Here is a 19,332-nt window from a genome sequence, read left to right as displayed (position 1 = left end):
GTTCTCCTGACACGCCTGCAGGAACTGTTATCCCTCATTCTACAGGTGTGGACGTTGAAACACAGGGAAGCAGGTCACTCAGCTTCCAAGCAGCCTCGAATCGGGTCCTGCTTCCCGCTTGGAAGGGAGTCAGCCTGATTCTCTCCCCAAGGTCTTCAATGCTGTTTTCTCACTTCTTTGCAGACAGAAACATCTGCAGAGCTGTTCTTTCTACTCTCCCTCCTGCTCTCCCCATTCCCTTTTCTGAGAGAGACAGCAGCTCACAGGAAAACCCCCAGAGGCAGAGTTTAAAATCAGGAGACAGCAGAGCTGCTTCTTCTGACACTGGATGGAACTTCACGGGATCCCTGGGCCTGTGACACTGCACATAGATAGACATGCACCTTTCCAAAGAGGGGTCTGTCACTTTTCATCATTAAAAAAAAAAAAAAAGCCCTGAACTGATCCCTCCTCCCCAAAAAGGAGGAAAAAGGGATTATAAACCATGACTTGAGAAGAAGAGGAAGGTTCTAGAAGGTTCAATAAGTAGCCATCAAATTGTTTGCAAAGCCTCCCAAAATAGTCGCCTCTGAATGCTAAACTGAGTAAGGGGCTTCCTGGAAGGCTGGGTGAAAAGGGAAGTCTCAGCAAGTTGGGGTGTCTTATCCCATGGCTGGGGTACACCTAAAGGGACATGTTTGTGTGAGGTCTGGGTGTTACTGTGTGTGACTGGATGAAGGTATCAGAGGCTTGAGGTGGCCTGTGAATGGGGTGGGAGGGAAAAGAAGGGGCCTTGCCCCAAGGGCTCCTGTATGCAGCAAGGCATCTATCTGAGAGTGAGAGACAGCCTGTGTGTGAGGGTGTACACTCACGCCTCCTGCTGCAATACGCACGGTGCCCCCCCGGACCCCCCCATTCCCTCACCACCCCCAGCGGAGGAGGGAGATCTTTATCTGGCCCCCGGTGCTACAGGAGTTTCAGGCTTTCTAACCAGCCAGATCTCCCCCGCCTCCCCACCCCAGGCCTTGCCCCCTCCATCCTCTGCACAGGAAGTGGGCTGGCCTTGGGGTTTTAGTCTTTGCTGGCTGGCCCCATCAGCCGTCTACTACCTGGGCCGAGGGAGCCGGAGCTGGGCCCTGGGGAGATGGCTGCAGTCCCAGCAGTGGAGAGAAGCAGAGAGAGCACGCCGCAGCCCCATGTCCCAGCTAGGTAAAGTCCCACCTTGCCCTTACCCTGCCCCTGCCCAGTCCCCAGGTACCCGGGGCTCCCTCCTGGCCCCTGCCACCAGCCAGGGGGCTGGAGGTGAAGCTCACGGGGATGACTTTCAGCTCTGACTCAGATCCTCCAGAAGTTTCTGCCTGAACTCCCATCTGCCAGCCCTCACCCCCAACCTTATCTTAGAATCCCCCAGTGACGAGGCAGGCCCTGCTCTCATGGCTCAGGCTTGAGGAAAAGCTGGTCCCTGGTCCTAGGCTTTCCCTCCCTCCCAGCTCTCCCCATGGGAGGCCGGGGGCTACTTTGGGATGAGGGGCTTCCCCAGGCCCTGTGTTGGGCCCCCCAACCCAGAGGGGTGGGGAAGGAGGTGGGAGTCCTGGGAGGGGCAAGGCCAGCTGAGACTCAGATGTGCTGGGTGCCCAGAGGAGGTGTGGGATGTGGGTGGGAGAGGTGCGGCCTACACCGGGGAGGTGCCCCTGTGTAAAGGATACCTTAGGAGGCTGTGGGGCGAGGGGAAAAGAGAGGGACGCCTCTGAGACCTGGCTATGAAGTGAGTGTGCTGCGAGGTTTCTGGGAGCCCTGGGCTGGAGGCTGGACCCCTGGGTTCAAGTTCAGCTTTGTCCCTTACTTGGCGGTGTGACCGGTCAGGTCAGTAGGCTCTGCAGGTGCTTCTGGAGGGGATGGGACTCCACCTCTGGGGCTCCCTGCGGGTCAGGCTCTCCCTCCACTCCTGGGGGCCGAGACCTCCCACCCTTAACTGTGTTTGGAGCACCTGAGAGGCAGAGCCATCCCCAAGGGTCCCCCTGCTTCCCCCACAGCCAGCATCCCACGCCCAGCTGGGGAGGCGCCCCCAGACTTAAACAGCAAGAGGGAGCCCTGTGGTGGGGGGTTTGGCCAGAGAGGATGAGGGGAGACGGGGTCCGTCAAGGTCAGAGGTCAGGTAGGACGTGTCTCCGGCTACCGAGCTTGTGCTTCGTGTCCTCCCCCAGCCGCCCTGTACCCTACATCCCATGATGGCAGCCCTGGCAGAGCCTCAGACGGCAACTGACTGAGTTCAAATCCCAGCTTTACCCCAAGAGGCTTAACGAGTACCTCAGTCTTCTCATCTGATAAAAGGAGTCATAATGGTACCTACTCATGGGGTTGCTGTGAACTTTAAATGAGGTAATCTCTGCAAAGTGCTGATGGCAGTGCCGGGCAGCTGAGGGCTGAGTGTTAGTCATTATCACCACTATCGTCATTATCACCATCACCACCATATCATTACCATCACCATTACCACCATCATCACCAGCGTTATCCTCTTCCTCTAACTTGACATCAGACGACCCGGGTTTGAGTCCCATCCCTTGGGCAGCTCTGAGCATTAGTCTCGGTGTCTATCAAATAAGGATGACAACACACACGCTCAGGGCTGCGCTGGGGACCTAATGAGTCAGTAAGTGCGATCGGCTTTGCAGTCACGAAGGGCAGGGCACACGTGCATGGGTGTGCGTGAGAATCCAGGACGGAAGGCACTGGGGACTCAGAGGTCCCACTTGCCCTCCCTGAGGCTGGGCCTCTTCCTTGCTCTGTGACCTTGAGCAGGTTCCTTAACCTACCTGAGACTCGGTTTCCTCCTCTGCAGGAGGGTCAGCCTTGGGGACTGCTAGAAGCCCTCCTCACCCTGCCCCCTGCATCCTCCTCGCGCTTTGCCCTCTTGGGGTTCACTGCTGCACCCTTTCGGCTATAGGTGGAGGGGAGCTCATTCTAGATGATGCTACTTCTGCCCAACTCGCTTCGGCTGGGGCTGTGGTTTGGCCCTGGCCTTCCTGGGATCCTGCACACCTTTGCCTCCACCCTTCTCCTCTCACCCTGAGGCTCTGCGCCAGACCCTGTCCTAGTCCTGGCTGGCCCTGCTGGCGGGGGTCCGGCCCCAGGTGACACCCTCCAGGGGATCCCCAGGGCCCCTCCCCAGGGCCATGATCGATGAGTAAGGGGCACAGGGGTCTTGCTGGAACCCCTTGCCTGGGCTCTGTGCCCTATGGGGTCCCAACCCTGCGCCCTTTGCTATAGGGGGTTGGAGGGTCCAAAGAAAGAGGCAAGCAGGTCCGCTCCAGGAGTGTTGCCCTGTGGGGACAGTGGGACGGGCAAGGAGGTGCCCCCGGGTACTTCTCTGGGCTCCTTTCCACACACAGGCCAGATGCCCACTGGTCGGCCATGCCCCTGCCGGTCCCTGCCTCCCCAGGGTGTGGACGGATACTGTGGGCCTTACCTCTGGGGCCAGCGCCTGGGACACGGTCTGGGCAGGGCAGAACCACGTGAGGGAATGGACTTTGGGGTGGAGCGCGGGGACGGAATCCCAGCTCTGCCTCTTCTGCGATGTGACCTTGGGCTGGTTAATGGCTTGGGGCCTTGGTCTCCTCATCTGTGTAAGGGGACAATGCATGCACCCAACCCCTGTTGCTGGGCAGATTAGATAAGCTGGTGTACGGGAAGCGCCCGGCACAGGGTGGGTGTCCAGTCCCTACCCGCCACCCCACTCCCTCCACGAGTACTGCTGTGAGGTATTGTTGTGAGGTAGTCAGCACACGTCTATTGGGCTCCAGGCAGTCTACCCTGGCTCAGATTCCACAGCTGCCTCTTATCTGCTGTGTGACCTTGGGTAATCTTCTTCACCTCTCTGTGCCTCAGGTTCTCATCTGAAAATGGGGATAATGAGTGTATCTCCAGTAGATGCTCTTATTGCCGCAGTTGAAGAGTTTAAAATAGAGCCCAGCATAGAGGAACCTGTTGACAAATAGTTTTGGTGTGGTTAAGGGAGCAGCCGGGTAGAGAGGAGGTGGGTTCTAATTCCAGCTCTGAGCTGGCCTCCCTATGTGGACGTAAGCAGATCTTTCCTCTTTCTGGGCCTCAGTGTCCCCAACTTTTGAACAAGGGCTTGGGCCTGCTCTGAGAGTCCTTTCAGCAATGACAACATGGGTCCCAGAATCTCGAAAGGGAAGGAAAGAACGTGTGTGGGATAGAGGGACCAACAGAGACGAAGGCCCTGAGGCTGGCATGGTGGGGAGCAGACGGGTGCGCCTTGAGAGGACAGGGCCCAGCCGGTCTCTTGGGCGGGGGAGGACGTGGCTCGTGCTCTCTCCCCTGCTTCCTCCATCCAGGGCTCCCTTCTCCAGCCCCCACCCGTGGCTGTGATGGCGCCTCCTGCCCTGTCCTGGTGTCTGTGCCTCCTTGTCCTCTGGCCCCTGGCCATCCCTCGGGCATCTACATCGGTGAACGGTGAGGACCCTGGCATCTGGACCGCTGTGCTTTCCCTCAGGGAGGAGACCAAGGCCCTTCTAGAACTTCTTCCAGGACCCCTGCTTCTTGGCAGAAGCTCCATCCGCTGGGGCAGGTGGCGGGGGGGGGGAGGGGGGCAGTGGGACCAGAGACCAGGTGTCCGCCTTCTCCCTCAGCCCTCCACCTGCCCGTACCGCACCCATGTGCCCCTCCAAGCCGCAGGAAGACACCGTCTTCTTGTCCCTGCCCTGCCTCGACCTGTCTGGGGGTCACTGCAGGCTATGGGGCTCAGTTTTGTCCTCTCTCAGATGGATTCATGAACCCCTTCTCTGCCTGCCAGGATTGACTACTTCCTCACCTGGTAGGTACAGGAGTGGCGGGCGAACCCCAGAGGGCCATGGGCACCCTGCAGCCAGCCACGCACGCCTCATCTTACCAGCAGATGCTTCCAAGCTCACGTGCTTCTATAACTCGAGAGCCAACATCTCCTGTGCCTGGAGCCGGGATGGGGGACTGCAGGTCACGACGTGCCACATCCATGCCCAGCCGGATAAAAGGTGTGTGTGGGGTCGACAGACAAATGTAGAGAATCTCAGGGAGGTGAGATCTGATAGTCACTGACTTCTAGACTATTGAAGTCCTAGCTCTCAGACCCCAAGAACTCTGCACTTTGAGAATCTTGGACTAATAGGACCCACAGACTCTTGGGGTCACAGGGGTCTGGAAGAACTTGGGGGTCGGACATTTAGACTCCTGGACCCTGAGTGGCAGTGGGGCGTGCAGTCCAGGCTGCAGTGGAGGGGCTGGGCGTGAGCCAGACAAGGTAGTTTGGGGACACTGGGCTGCTCACCTGCTATGCCGAGGCTGGACTCAGTGTTAGAGGCAAAGCGGGCAGAAGGGAGATCCCCAAACTTTTTGAGTAACCTGGGCTTTTGACAGATGCCTAGGGCAGCTGTGGGGACAGGGAGCTGGGGAGTGCCTGGGGAATCTGGAGACTGGGAAGGAGGTGGTGAAGTGTCACCGTGATCCACACACCCTGGTGGCAGCCAGCAGAGGTGGCTTTGGGGTTTGACCTTGGCTCCCAGGTGGATGGCGATTCCAAGGGGCTCTGAAGGCCCCATCAAGGGTCATCTTCACCCTGAACCCTATGGGGAGACTTTGGAGAGCTTTAGGCGGGGAAGGCCGTGTGTCCTGAACTGGTTTGTTTCTAGATCACTTTAGCCGCATTGAGGCCTGGCTGTGATGAAGAGGCAGGAAAAGATGCTCAAGAAGGGAGGTGGGCACGTGGGGGTTGGCATAGAGCCCGGGCACAGACCAGCGACGCTGCATGGGACTCTCCCAAGGGCCAGCTCTGGTCGGGGTGGGCGGGGGGGTCCGTCTTTTTCTTCTAAGAGGGTTCTTTTGTCTTGAAAGGCAGTGGAACGAATCCTGTGAGCTGCTCCCAGTGAAGCCGGGATCCTGGGCATGTAACCTCATCCTAGGACCCCCAGATGTGAGTAGCCGTAGCTGAGGGGAGAGGCTGGGGGGCCGGTGGGTGCAGAGGGGCATCATTCCGGGGAAGAAGCCGGGGCTCAGCAAGCCCGGTGGCCAGGGGCTGCGGCAGAGCAGGCTTCTGGGGCTGAGGAGGCAGAACGAGGGAGGTGGCATCCAAGGAGAACAGAGGCCTGACCTGGGGGTCGAGGGATCTGAGGTGCGTGAGGCATCGGCCGCTCTGCCTCTGCTCCTGCTGTGTCCCCCATGCTTTGTGGAGCCCGTGACACTCCTGTGTTCTTTACCAAGTGGGGAGAGCACCTACTAGTCATAGTAACCTCCGTATCCGAGGTCTGGGCAAGTACAGGGCGGGGTGGGGTTAGCAGTGTGGATCGCACAGCTGGACGGTCCGGGTTCCAGCCCTGGCTCCATCGTATACCAGCTGGGTGGCGTTGAGCATCTTCTGAGTCCCCGTTACCCCTTCTGTAAAAGGGAATAATAACGATCCTTACCCGGTAGGGTTGTTCTGAGAATCAAGTGAATGCCACCCAGGACAGAACGTGCCCTTGACCCGATTGCCAGGGGATCCTTACGACCGTGCGTGGGTACCAGCACTGTCCCCTTCTTACCAATGAGGAAACTGAGGCTCAGGGGGGTGAGGTCCCTGCCCAAGTCCCATAGCCAGGGAGAGGCAGAGCTGGGATTGAACCCAGGTCTGTGAGACCCCCAGCCTGGGCCTTTCAACCTTGCACTAGGCTGCCTCTCAAAGAGCAGGAGGCTGTGTGCATCAAATTATTGTCTGGCAAACCCTTCTTGGCAGCGGTGGGCACCAGAGATGCCCAGACCACATTTTCCAACCCTCATCAGGTTCTACACATTCTCCAGGAGCAGGAGACTGTGGAGATGAGCTCACATGACACGGTGTAGCTGATAATGGCAGAGCCCCTCGAACCAGATCGCTGTGCCCATCCCCTGCAGCTCTGCAGGTGGTCTGGCTCCAGATCCCGGCCCCATCTAGCTGTGTGGCCTTAGGCAAGTCCCTCGGCCTCTCTGTGCTTCAGTCTCCTCACCTGTAGGATGAGAATAGTAATTGTGCCCGTCTCATTGGGTACTGAGAGAATTAAATGAGATAATATACGTGAGGTGCTTAGTAGAGGGCCTGGCACAGGGTCAGTACTCAGCAGAATGTATTATTGGCATCTTTGCAACAACGACAATTACATTAATAATAATACAGTAAGTCCCCTACATACGAACCTTCAAGCTGCAAACTTTCAAAGGTGCGTGTGTGCGTTTGCATGTCCAATCGTGTAAGTTAGTTCACGTGTCTGGCGTACATTGTCACGTGCGTGCATCCTCTACAAGTGCTTGTGTTTTATGCACTTTACTGGATAGTACTGTATAGAGTACAGTAGTACAGTATCTTTCTTTCAAGCCCGGGATACCTGGTGGAAGCAGTGTAAAGGCAGTGGTATGTAGCCGATTGTGTTAGTTGGTACCTAGGCTAACTTCGTTGGACTTAACAAACAAATTGGACTTACGAACGTGCTCTCGGAACTCGTTCATATGTAGGGGACTTACTGTAATAATGTGATGATACTATTATTATCTGGGAAAATCTGGCCCCCACAGCAGCTGGTAGACGGCTGGGGCGGGGTCCTCGGGGTGGAGACGAAGCAATTGTTCTCCGCTCCAGGAACTCTGATGATCAAGTTCAAGGTTTGCTCACAGTGGGCCCTGCGGCAGGTCAGAGGGGCTGTGCCCGGGGTCCTGGGCCTGAAAACACCACCCCGGACCCCGGAATGCAGATGCTAACAGAGCCTGCACCAGACCCTCCTCCTGCAGGGCTGCAGAGCTGCCCTCCGCACAGGGAGGAGGCCGCCGTAAGCTGTTCACTTGGCCAGGGCTACAGTCTCTGTGGGGCTCTGGACGCAGAGGCCTGAGTTTGCATCCAGGCTCCCCTGCTGACCGGTTGCGTGATTTGGGGCAAGGTCCTTAACCAGTCCCAGCCTCAGGTTTCTTACCTGCAATGTATGGATGGACAGCTGTGAGCTTCAGCCAGAGAAGTGCCTAAGGTACCTGAACAGGGCCTGCCCACAGGAGATGCTCGGTTCCTGGCCATTTCCTTCCAGAAAAGTGAAGGTGCGGGGCTGGAGAGAGATGGGGAGAGGAAGCTTTCACACTCAGAGCTATAATGCAAGGATAGGTCCGGACCTGCACCTTCTTGGGGGCTCATCCTGCTTGCACACCTCTTGTGACGGGGAACTCCCTCCCTCCCAAGGCAGCTCACTTCACTTGGATCAGGGATTGACAAATTACTATGGCCCATGGGCCAAAACCAGCCTGCTGCCTGTTTTTATAAATAAAATTTTATTGGCACACAGCCAAGCACATTTGCTCTCATGTTTTTTCACGGCTGTTTTCACACGACAACGGCAAAGTTGAATAGTTGTGACAGAGACCACGTGACCTGCAAAGTCAAAAATATTAACTAACTGACCCTTTTCAGAAAGCTTGCTGAGCCCTGCCTTAGGCGGAGGGGCTCAGGGAGGGGGTCTTGTTTGTCGCAGTCGCGGTCTCCCCTCCTGTCTTCCCCCGTCCTCATCCCAGCAGCCTCCCCCTCCCCGCACCAGCTGCCGGCAGCTACATCCCTGGCCTCCTTCCCTTGCAGTCTCAGAAACTGACCATAGTTGACGTCATCAACTTGACCGTGATGTGCCGCGAAGGGGAGAGGTGGAGGAGGATGATGACCCAGAATTTCAAGCCCTTTGACAACAGTGAGAGAGGACTCCAGGGTGGGGCTGGGAGGGGGTTGGAGGGGTGGGCACCTCCCTCCCTGTCTCCCCCTCTGGGGTCACCCTGCTCCAGTCTCTCCCCATCAGCTTCCATGTCCACATCTGACCAACCCACTGCTCGCTGAACTTGGCATGAAGTCCCGGGTTGCTACCCTGGTGTTCAAGGTCACTTGGCCTGGCGTCCCTCTCCAGCACGCCTCCTCTCATGGCCTATATTCCTGCCACACCAAAGCCCAGCTCTCCAGATTCAACTTGCCCATCCATGCCTCTGAGCCCTTGCACGCGCCGGCCCCACTGCTTGGAAGGCTCTTCCCACCTGGAAAATTCCCACTCACCCTTCAAGGCTCAGTGAAGAGTCACCTCCTCCAGGAGTCCTTCCCAGACTCCCCCACCTCTTTCAGGGTGTTTATGTCCTGGGTCTTTGCTGCCTGATCATGGGTCTGTCTCCCTCACTGGGCTGTGAACTTCCCTGAGGGCAGAGCCTCTGCCATCCCTGTGTCTCCATTCTGAATAGTCAACATCAGGCTCGATCTGGTCAGTGCTCTGGGAAGGTTTGTTGAACGACTGAGTGCTCTGCCCCACCCCCAGCTTTCACCCCCCTCCCTTCCTGAACTTGGAGGTCATCTCTAGGGAAGAGACGGGGACAGAGGGTGAGATCCAGGGTTCTACATGCAGCCCTGCCTTAATTGAGTGTAATCTGACTGGCAGATCATTTAACATGTCTGAGCCTCAGTTTCCTCATCTGTGAAGTGGGGATAACCATTTACCTGCTGCCAGTGGTTGCTGTAAGGAGTCTATAAGCCAAGACACAGAAACTACTTAGCACGTGCTCAGTAAACATTTGCTTATTATTACTTGTGTCGTTCTACAGAGTCTCAGAAGCATAAAAATTTAGAACAATTGAACTTCAGAATCATACAATCTTACAATCATATAAGGTTGATGAGATAGAATTAAATAAAAAAAATGAGATGATCCAGGTAAAACTCTCTGGTCAATTCTGAGTGCAGAGAAAGGCTGCCTTGATTCATTCATTCAGCAGGTATTTAATCAAGAGCCTACCATGTGCCAGGTAACGTTCCAGGAACCAAGGATACCCGAAAGAATCAAGTCGTTGCCATCAATGAGCTCAGAGTCTGGTGGGGGAGACAGAAAATGAATAAAGGACCAGAAGTAGATATTTAATACGTTGGGTGTTGATAAGTGCTAGGAAGAGAAATGAAACAGGTGAGGGACACAGAGAGTGGTGGGTGGTTGGGGAAGCCTTCTCTGAATATGTGCTAGTTGAGCAGGGACCTGCCAGTCTCTGGGGAAAGGGAACGCAGGGAGGGAGAAGCAGCTTGTGCAAAGGTGGAGGTGGGAGCCCGGCACGGTTTCTCATCTCAGCATCGGCCTCCGGTGTCCCCCAAGCTCTTTCTCTCTCCTTTTTCCTCTTCCCGTCTCCAGTTCGTCTGATGTCCCCCCACTCCCTCCAAGTCGTCCACATAGAGACCCACAGATGCAACATAACCTGGAATGTCTCCCAGTTCTCCCACTACATTCAAAGCAATGTGGAGTTTGAGGCCCGGACAAGGTCCCCGGGCCACAGCTGGGAGGTGAGTACCTAGCTCCATCCCGACCTGCCCTGATTCCTTCCTGTCCTCGTCACCCTGTCCATCCTTCATCTCAGCAAAGCCACAGAAGCCCCTAAGCAACCCCTGCCGCTCCTGTGTACTGCCTGCCCTGCTTCCCTCTCCCTCCGTGTGTCCCCTGACGCCCCAGGGGTCCCGCTGGTGGTGGATTCCAGGCAAGACTTACAAAGCCAAGGGGCAGGCGACTGCCCTCTCTGGAGATCTCAGAGGCCCTGAGCAGCCACCCTTCCCTCTTCAAATCCAGTGTGGTCCAAGTCCACGGGAGTTGGGACTTCCTGACGGTCCAGTGGTTAAGACTACGCCCTTCCCTTGTAGGGGGCGTGGGTTCGATCCCTGGTCAGGGAAATAAGGTCCCACATGCCAAGGGGTGCTGCCAAAAACAAACAAACAAACAAACAAAAAAACAAGGCCACAGGGGTTGGTTGCTTACCCATTCATTTATCCATTCCTTTATTCGCTCACTCACTCACTCAACAAACATTCACTGAGTACCTACTACGTGCTAGATGCGGGGAGAGAGTGGAGGGCGGGCCTGGTGAGCTGCCTGCTCTCAGGGAACTCACGTGGGGGATGGGGGCAGACAGCTGGTGCCCAGAAACAGGAGACTATGGGATGTCAATACATACTATCATGAAAATTAAACGTGATAACACAGTTGAGAAGGGCTGGGCCAGGCTACTTCAGACTCAGGTGACCAGGGAAGGCCTTTCTGAGATCTGGGGCTCAAGCAGGAGCTGACCTTTTGAGGATCTGGGGAGGGTCTTCCAAGCAGAAGAAAGAGCCATTGCAAAGGCAAGACATGGCCTGTGTGTCTAGGGCACCGGAAGAAAAGCAAAAAGGGTGATGCAGAGGTGGGAGAAGTGTTTGGGAAATCCCTCTTTCTGGTTGAGTGGAGAATAGACTATAGCAGAGCACGGGGTGGGGGGCGGAGGGGAAGCAGGGCGACCTTGTATGGTGCCCAGAGGTGGTGGGAGCTCAGACCTGGAGGAGAAAGGAGTGGAGAGAAGGCGGAAGGGTGCAGAAATAGTTTCCAGAGGTGGAACCAGGCTCTGGACGTGGAACCAGCTGATTGGCAGATGGCTTTGGGTGTGGGAGGCGTTTAGGATGACCCTGGAGTTTTGGGGCCCAGCAACTGGGTAGTCAGGCAGCCTTTCTGTAGGATGAGGGGACAGTGGAGGGCAGGTGGCTGGAGGGAAGAAAGGAAGGTGCTGTTCTGCTCGGCGTCTCGGCCAGCCCTGCCACAGGAGGTGAGGTGGGCAGTGGGGACCCCTCTGGTCTGACAGCCCTGTTTCTGCCCCAGGACACCCCGCTGCTGACCCTCAGGCAGAACCAGCAATGGATCTCCCTGGAGACGCTGGCTCCAGACACGCTGTATGAGCTTCAGGTGCGGGCCAGGCCCCAGCTAGGCAGCCACGAGGCCTGGAGCCCTTGGAGCCAGCCTCTGGTCTTCAGGACGAGGCCTGCAGGTACTGAAGGGGAGCTGGGGTGGGCATGCAGCTCCGGCGGGAGGCAGAGGCTGGTGCGGGAGGCTTGGGGTGTAGGTATACAGCCCTTTGGCCATCATTAGCTCACTTGATGTGACCACAGGCTGGGCAACATGGGCGTGGTTTACAGATGGGAACAGGGGATCAGTGAGGGGGTGGGACTTGCCATTGGCCTCGTGAGTTAGTGGGGAGGCCGGTGAGGCTCCTTCTACTCTCTCCACCCTGAAACTTCAAACTCTTGGTTTCTGCCGAGGTCAGGGGTGGGCTGTTTTCACCTGTTAGCCTGTTTCCTCATCTGTAAAGTGGGTACCATGGTACCGAGGCAGGGATGCTGTGACGAATCCTGTCGGCCGTGATGCCCCCTGTTGGCTGGGCACACGGCAGCTCTGCTGGACCAGCTGGGACCCTGTAAAGGCCTTGGGTCAGAGGTCGGCCTGTCCCTCAGCACCAGGTCATGGGTGGGGGATGCTGGATTGAGCCAGGGTGGGTGGGAGCACTTCTCTAACCCCTCCCCTTCTCCTCCTCCCACCCCGGCAGCAACCAGGAAGAAGACCCTGCCCCTTCCTTCGATGGGCCACATCGTGTTGGGCCTCTCCTGCACTTTCGGTTTCGCCCTCTTGGTTTACATGCTGACCAGCTTTCGGTACAACGGGCTGTGGTAAGAGCGCTCCCTTCCCTGTCTTTCATCCTCCTGTCTGACACGACCCCCTCCCCACCAGGTCAGGCTCTGGGCTGAAAGCCCTGCTCTCACTCTCCAGTGCCCCCTCTGCCCTCCCAAGAGCCCCCCCTGCCTAACACCTGGCCTTTCCACCAAAGATGGAAGCCCATGGAACCAGCCCGAGGGGAGTGGGGCAGGGAGAGCCCCATGGGAGCCCTGCCCAGAGCATCATGCCCAGGGCTTGAGTATGTGTGTGCGCACGTTCCAGCTGCCTGTGTGTTGGGGGCGGTCTTCATGCATCTGGGCACTCATTTGTTTATTCCTTTATTTACTGAGTCCTACCTCTGGGCTGGGTACGGTGCTGAGTGCTGGGAACGCAAGGGCAACCACAGGCATGTCGTCCCATCTTCATGGACCCACAGTCCCATGGGGGAAGGCAGATACATCTTAATCATGCACGTTTATAACGACACACGTGATTAGGCTGGTGAAGGAAGGAAGGTACCATATGTACTGGAAGCAGACAACAGGGAAAGGAACCTCAGCTAAGGGGTGGCCGGGGGTTGGGGGGGTGCTTCCCTGAGGAAGTAATGATTCCACTGAAATCTGAAGGAGAATTGAACCAGGCAGGGAAGGGTCGGGGAACACATCTCAGGAGGAGGAAATAACTTGTGCAAAGATCCTGGGTGGGAACAAGGCAGGAGCATTCCAGGAACTGAAAATGCAGGGAGGTGGGTGTGGCCAGAGACCAGAAAGGAGTTTGGGACCCGAGCCTGGACCTCTGGGTGGCAGCCAGGTTTTCTGGGGTCTTGAGGTTGTGGCATACAACTTGAGGCAGATGCACACAGATACTGGGGCACTCAGCTTGGCAAGCAGAGCATGGGCTGGAATTCAGCCTCCGTTCACCACTGCCCCCCCACCCCCCAAAAATCCCCAGGTGCTCTTGGGCAGTGCACAGCTTGAACCACCGTCCATGGCAGCCTTGACTAGGTGGCCCACCATCTGGCCTCTCTCCTACCTCCCTCCTCTTGGTTCACTCTGCTCCAGTCTTCTTTGTCCCCTACCGCTCTGGCTTGCGAGGTCCCCCACCCTCACATCCTTCTCTTGCATGGCAACCTGCCCTCTGTCTCCACATTACAATGAATGGTAAACTTGCACACTTGCTTCACTGTCTGGCTCCCCATTAGAATGTCAGTTCCTTAAGAGCAGGGACCTTCTCTGTTGGCTATTCTTGTGTCCCCAGTGCCCAGCACAATACCCTCCCTTACTGGGCACACGATCAATACCAACAAAATAAATGAACAGCTCTGCGCCCTGCCCTCAGAGCTGCGGGGCTGATGGCAGGACACTGCGATCCCCTTCCCTTCTCACCCTCCTTCCCTCCCTTCCTCTCCCCTGTCCAGGCTGAAGAAGGTTCTGAAGTGTCACATCCCAGACCCCTCGGAGTTCTTTTCCCAGCTGAGCTCCGAGCATGGAGGAGATTTCCAGGTAGGCGTCTGGAGGTGGAGGGCAGAGTAGGCAGGTGGCACGGGCTGGCCAGAGGGTGGGCGGGGGTGTGGAATGGGTGGGGAGGAGGTGCAGGAACAGCGGGTTTTTGCCCTTTTTGGAAGAAGAAATGTAAAGTGAGCTGCCTCGCGTGTGGGCACGGGCCCCTTTCCCCTGTGTTCTCAGGCTGAATGGCAGCTCCCGTCTGAGCCAGACTGCCTGGGCTCTAACCCTGGCTCCACCACTTCCTGGCTGTGTGGCCTTGGGCAAGCTCTAGAACCTCTCGGTGTCTCAGTTTCCTCACCTGTAAACTGATGGGTGGTGGGGGGATAATGTTACTCTGTGTATGGTCCCAAGGACATTGCCTGGCACACAGCAAGTGCTCACGAAGCTCTAGCCAGAATGACTGGCGCCAGGTTGTTGGTGGAGCAGGATTTGCCAGGTGCAAGTTCTCTCCACCCTGCTCCCTGTGCAGACCTGCTCCGTGGGGCTAGTGCTTTCCCTGCTCTTGCAGAAACTCCCTGACTTATCACAGATGTTAGCAAGGCCTCTAGGCATTTCTAGTTACAAAACACAGATTCATTTTAAAAGTGCACGCCCACATGTCAGAACACTCAGCGCCATTTAAAGTTTAGTCGTCTCCCCTCCCTCAGCCCACACGTGCTTCAGGAAGGAAGCTTCAAGGGGGTAGGGGGGTGTGGTGGGCTGCCTCTACCGCCCCACCCCCACTCTAGGCTCCCTGGATTGGTGTTGGTGGAGGAGGGGTGAGGTGGGGGCGGAGAGAAGCCAGGAGGAAAGTTGAGGGGCTGGAAAGCCACGCTGGACCAGAGCTGTCAGGAGCCGGCTTTGGTGTTCTCTATCAGGGCTGATCAGAGCCCCTTCTGGAATTCTTCGGAAAACTCCCATGACTGGGGGTAGCTTACCTACAGCACTCTTGATGTCGGGGAATGTATCTCCTTAAAATTCCTCCTTCAGCCCTAAAGGTAGTGAGCTCCCCATCAACAGAGGTATTCAAGTCATCCGGCTGGAGGCAGGACTAGATGCATCCTCAGACCTCTTCTGCCTTGAAGTCCTTCTCATTCTATGGGCTTAGGACATTTTGTGGTGGGACTGGGGTCCTTTCTAGAGAGTTGCGAGCCACTCCATCTTCCCACGAGCTCATCCCCAGGTCTAGATGCCTGGCCCAGGCCTGCTGTGTGGAGGGGGTATCCCGAGGAGGCCCTGGGGATGCATGATGTGACTGGGGGCTGGCCAAGAGGGACCCCACGCCCTCCTTTGCATGTGGGTGACAGGCCAGCTGCTGTCTCTCTCTCTGCCCCAGAACCCCTGGCTCCACGACCGCAAGGCCCACTGCCCTGCCTGTGGGACCTGGGAGTGCGTGTGCCAGTGTATGTGAAGGGGGATGAGTTTCTTCCTGTGCCCCCCGCCCACCTGCACTTCAGGGCATTGTGGGTGGAGGCCTAGGCCCAGGAAGTGCCTGACCACACACACCTCTGAGGGCGGCCCAGCGAGGCCCAGCACACCAGCGCCGGCCCCAGGCCTGGCCGCTTCTTCTGGCCCCTGCTCAGCACTGCTGCCTGGCCCTGCCTCCGCGGCTTCTCCTAGCGTTGGAGCCACACCTGACCTGGCTCTCGCCCTGCCTCCCCAGCCTGCTATTCCTCATTGCCATCCTTAGTTTGTCCTCGCTGTCCCTCTCTCTCGGCCTTTTCTCTGTAACGTGAACTCCTGGTTTGGGGGAGGGGGTAGATTTTGTTGAGTGGCTCAGCCCCGGGAACTCACTCCGGGGATGGAGAAGCAGGATGTTTCTCTTCTGGTCCATTAATTCATCTGCAGAACATCAACTGGGCCCCTAGGCCCTGTGCTGGGCACAAGAGTGCAGGGGGCCTGGTCCCATCAGGCCTGGTCCCTGTGCTGGGGGGACCACAGTCCAGCTGCAGAGGGCTCCCAGGACAGAAGGCTGTTGGGGGTTCTCAAGTGCACCCTCTTGAGGCCTCATCATCCTGCCCTGAGGGGTGAACACGCCCCTACACTTCTGCTGGGTAGTCTGCGTTTTACCTGTGCCAGGTGTTTCCACCTTCATTGTCTTCTTTGACATCTCTCTGCTGGCCCATAGTGAGGAAGTCAGGAAAGGGGCAGCTAAATGTTGTGGAATTGAGGCTCAGAGAGGTGCAGTGACCTGCCCAGGGTCACACAGCTAGAGAGTGCCAGCGCCAGGGCTGGAAGCCGGGTCTCCCTGTTCCTTGCCAGGCCTCTGTGGGTTCCAGAGCAACTGAGAAGTGCTCTGATGGGTGCTTTCCTCTCTCTGTGGATGGAGGGCGTGGGGGGTGGAGGGCTGCAGGGCACCAGGAGGGAGTGGTCAACTGGGGGACAATTAGCTCCCCACTGGAGATGGTTCCATGGCAGTGTGAGTGGGGAACCTGGGACCCAGCTCTTCCACCTGCTGGCTGTGTGATCAGGGCCAGGGCCAGGGCACAGGCCCTCTCTGGGCGTCTGTATGGTGACCGTGATGTGCTTTCGGGACCCTTTCTGCCTCAGCAGTGGTTGGCTGGTTTACACACTCACACTGGTCCCCACCAGACATTCTGAGGATTCTACCCATTGCTATGTTCCCGGGACCAAGAGCGGTACCAGGCTCACAGGAGCTGCTCGATAAACAGTCACACGTTGAACCAAGACATCCCCTGGGCACCTACAGAGAGCCAGGAAGGCCTGTGCTGGGGCTGGGAAACAGCCACACCCCCTGGGCTGATGCAGAGGGTTCCCCAAACCAGTGGGCAGGGTTTGTGTGTGTGTGTTTGTGTTTGGGAGGTGGGGGCTACAGTCAAGGAGGGCTTCCTGGAGGGGGCAGCCCTGAGCGGACTGCTGAAGGAGGATGAGATAGGGGATGTTGCTGAGTCTGGAAGAGGTGGCCACTCACCCTCCCTCTGCTCTTTCTCCTTGCAGAAGTGGCTCTCCTCGCCCTTCCCCTCATCCTCCTTCAGCCCCAGCGGCCCAGTGCCCGAGATCTCCCCACTGGAGGTGCTGGACAGGGACGCCAAGGCCACGCAGCTGCTCCTTCTGCAGCAGCAGGACAAGGGCTCGTCATCCTCAACCGAGACCAGCGGCCACTCGGTGACCAGCTGCTTCACCAACCAGGGCTACTTCTTCTTCCACCTCCCAGACGCGCTGGAGATCGAGGCCTGCCAGGTGTACTTCGCCTACGACCCCTTCACGGAGGAGCCCGATGAGGGTGGGCCCAGGGTGCCAGAGGGGGCTCTCCTCCCACCCCTGCCACCTCCGCCAGGGGAGGAAGACGCCTACTGCACCTTCCCCTCTGGGGACGACCTGCTGCTCTTCTCCCCCAGTCTCCTTGGTGGCCCAGGCCCCCGGAACACTGCCCTTGGGGGCATTGGGGCTGGTGAAGAGAGGCTGCCCCCCACCCCGCAGGAGGGAGTCCCTGGAGACTGGGCCCCCCAGCCCCTGGCGCCTCCCACCCAGGAAGCCCCTGACCTGGTGGATTTGCAGTCACCCCCGGAGCACGCGCTGGGAGAAGCAGGAGAGGAGGTGCCTGTCCCCAGCCCAAGGGAGGGGGCCGGCTTCCCCTGGGCCAGCTCTCCTGGGCAAGGCCAAGTCCGGGCCCCCACCTCCTGCCTGACCCTGAACACCGATGCCTACCTGTCCCTCCAAGAGCTCCAGGATCAGGACCCGGCTCACACAGTGTAGACAGACGGCCAGGGCTGGGAGGCAGGTGGCCTTCCGCTGTTGCACCAGGCCCAGCTGAGGACTCTCTGTCTGTGAGGCTTGTCCACTGCTGACACTCGGTGTCCGGCTGCCCCCGGTCATCTCTGGCCAGAGGGCCCTCACCCAGCCCTGCACACTCGGCTGTTCACTTCCACACCTCATTTGCTCCTCCCCGGTCCTGCGGCCCAAGCCAAGAACTTCGGGGGGAGAGGCACTTTGACTCCACACTCCCGCATCAGTCGTGGAGTCCTGCGGGTTTTGCCTCTGAAGCGTCTCTCCTCTCCCGCCCGGCAGCTCCTCTTCAGGGAGAATTTGGGGTTCTCCACGGGCCTTCACCCTGCGCTCCTCACAGGGCCCCAGTCACATCCCCTTGCACCCACCCACCGCAGGACAACCAGAGTGCTCTTTCCAGAACACAAAGAGGGCTGTGCTGCTCCGGGTTTAAAACCCTGCCGTGGCTCCCCACTGCCCTGAGCACCACTTCTCGGCCCTCCCCTTGCCTCTCCAGCATCGTGTTGGGACATTCCCTTCTGGTAGCGTCCCAAGGGTCCTGCTGAGCCACTTGGAGCTCCCCCATTCCCCCACACCTTTACACATGCTCTTCCCTGTGCCTGGGGTGCCCTCGCCTCCCTCATCTAGGTGACAAGCTCCCTTCATCCTTCAAGTGTCAGTTCTGCTTCCCTGGGAGGGAAACACCACCTCCTTCAATGTGCGCAAACTTTGAGATTCGGTGCTGGAGGGACAGGCTCTCAGGGTCACAGGGTGGCTGAAGAAAGTGGCCCTGTCACTTCCCATTTGGGATCTCTTGTGACCTTTGAATGCTTGGCTACAGCATCCTTAACGCTGTGGCCCAGGTATGGACACGAATGCCCCGGCAAAGTGGACACCGGCTGGATCTTTCCACAATGGCTTCGCAGTAGCCTGCTGCTGGAAAGTAAACCCCTCCTAGTGGCAGGTCCTGATGCTGTCACAGGGAGCCCTCCCTTGGGCCCCTCCCGCTCCAGCCTCCACTGGTCTTTTCTGCAGCTCAGGGGCTGGCACACCGCCTCCAGATGGCAGCTCCACTCACTACACTTGGCACAGCGCACTTGGCACTCCATCATATTCCCTGGGTGAACTGATGAACTATCTGGCAGCATCTTGCCTGGGCTCCCTGCGCCCAGCTGCCTTCGTGCAGGGGGTACCCTCCACCTCACAGGAGCACCCCTGGCGCCTTGACATTTCTGAGGTCAAGACTTGGAGAGGCGGCGATCCAGGCCCATTAGATTCCAGCATGCCCGCTTCAGTGAGAGGCTCATCCCCTCACGTGGCAGTCGCCCCAGCCACACACAGCTAACCCCTTCCTTCTCAGTGCTCCCCACCACCCGTCCACTTCTCTTCCCTCTGTCCCTGGCACTGATCACACCTGTGATGCCTATCACAACCTCCCTTCTTGACCAGAGTTCTTCGGAAGGCAGGAACCCCAGCAAGTCCCAGCTAACCCCAAGGTGTGAAAACACAGTGCCTGCATTTATAGGCCATGCTTGCAGCTGATTGGGCACCTGACACAAGCCCACCCATAGGTTCAGCAGCAGCCTATGAGATGACTTAGAACAGAAGCTGTGTCCAATCAGGGAGGCCAGGCCTGAACTGAC

At 57.8% G+C, this 19,332-nt stretch overlaps 1 protein-coding gene across 1 annotated transcript; it reads left to right on the top strand.

The window, feature by feature from the left end:
- Nucleotides 1-1,138: 1,138 nt before the first annotated feature.
- Nucleotides 1,139-17,680, top strand: IL2RB (interleukin 2 receptor subunit beta; the record flags this gene model as incomplete). The annotated part of the gene is made up of 10 exons (XM_082850362.1): nt 1,139-1,188; nt 4,338-4,455; nt 4,821-5,016; nt 5,873-5,947; nt 8,597-8,702; nt 10,167-10,315; nt 11,652-11,817; nt 12,373-12,493; nt 13,897-13,981; nt 16,922-17,680. The coding sequence occupies exons 1-10, from the start codon at nt 1,176-1,178 to the stop codon at nt 17,678-17,680; spliced, it is 1,788 nt and encodes a 595-aa protein (XP_082706488.1). The 5' UTR covers nt 1,139-1,175.
- Nucleotides 17,681-19,332: the final 1,652 nt, after the last annotated feature.

This window comes from Leucopleurus acutus (assembly GCF_964270905.1).
Source record: "Leucopleurus acutus genome assembly, chromosome: 11".
NCBI lineage: Eukaryota > Metazoa > Chordata > Mammalia > Artiodactyla > Delphinidae > Leucopleurus > Leucopleurus acutus.
This window is presented reverse-complemented; position numbering and strand designations above follow the sequence as displayed.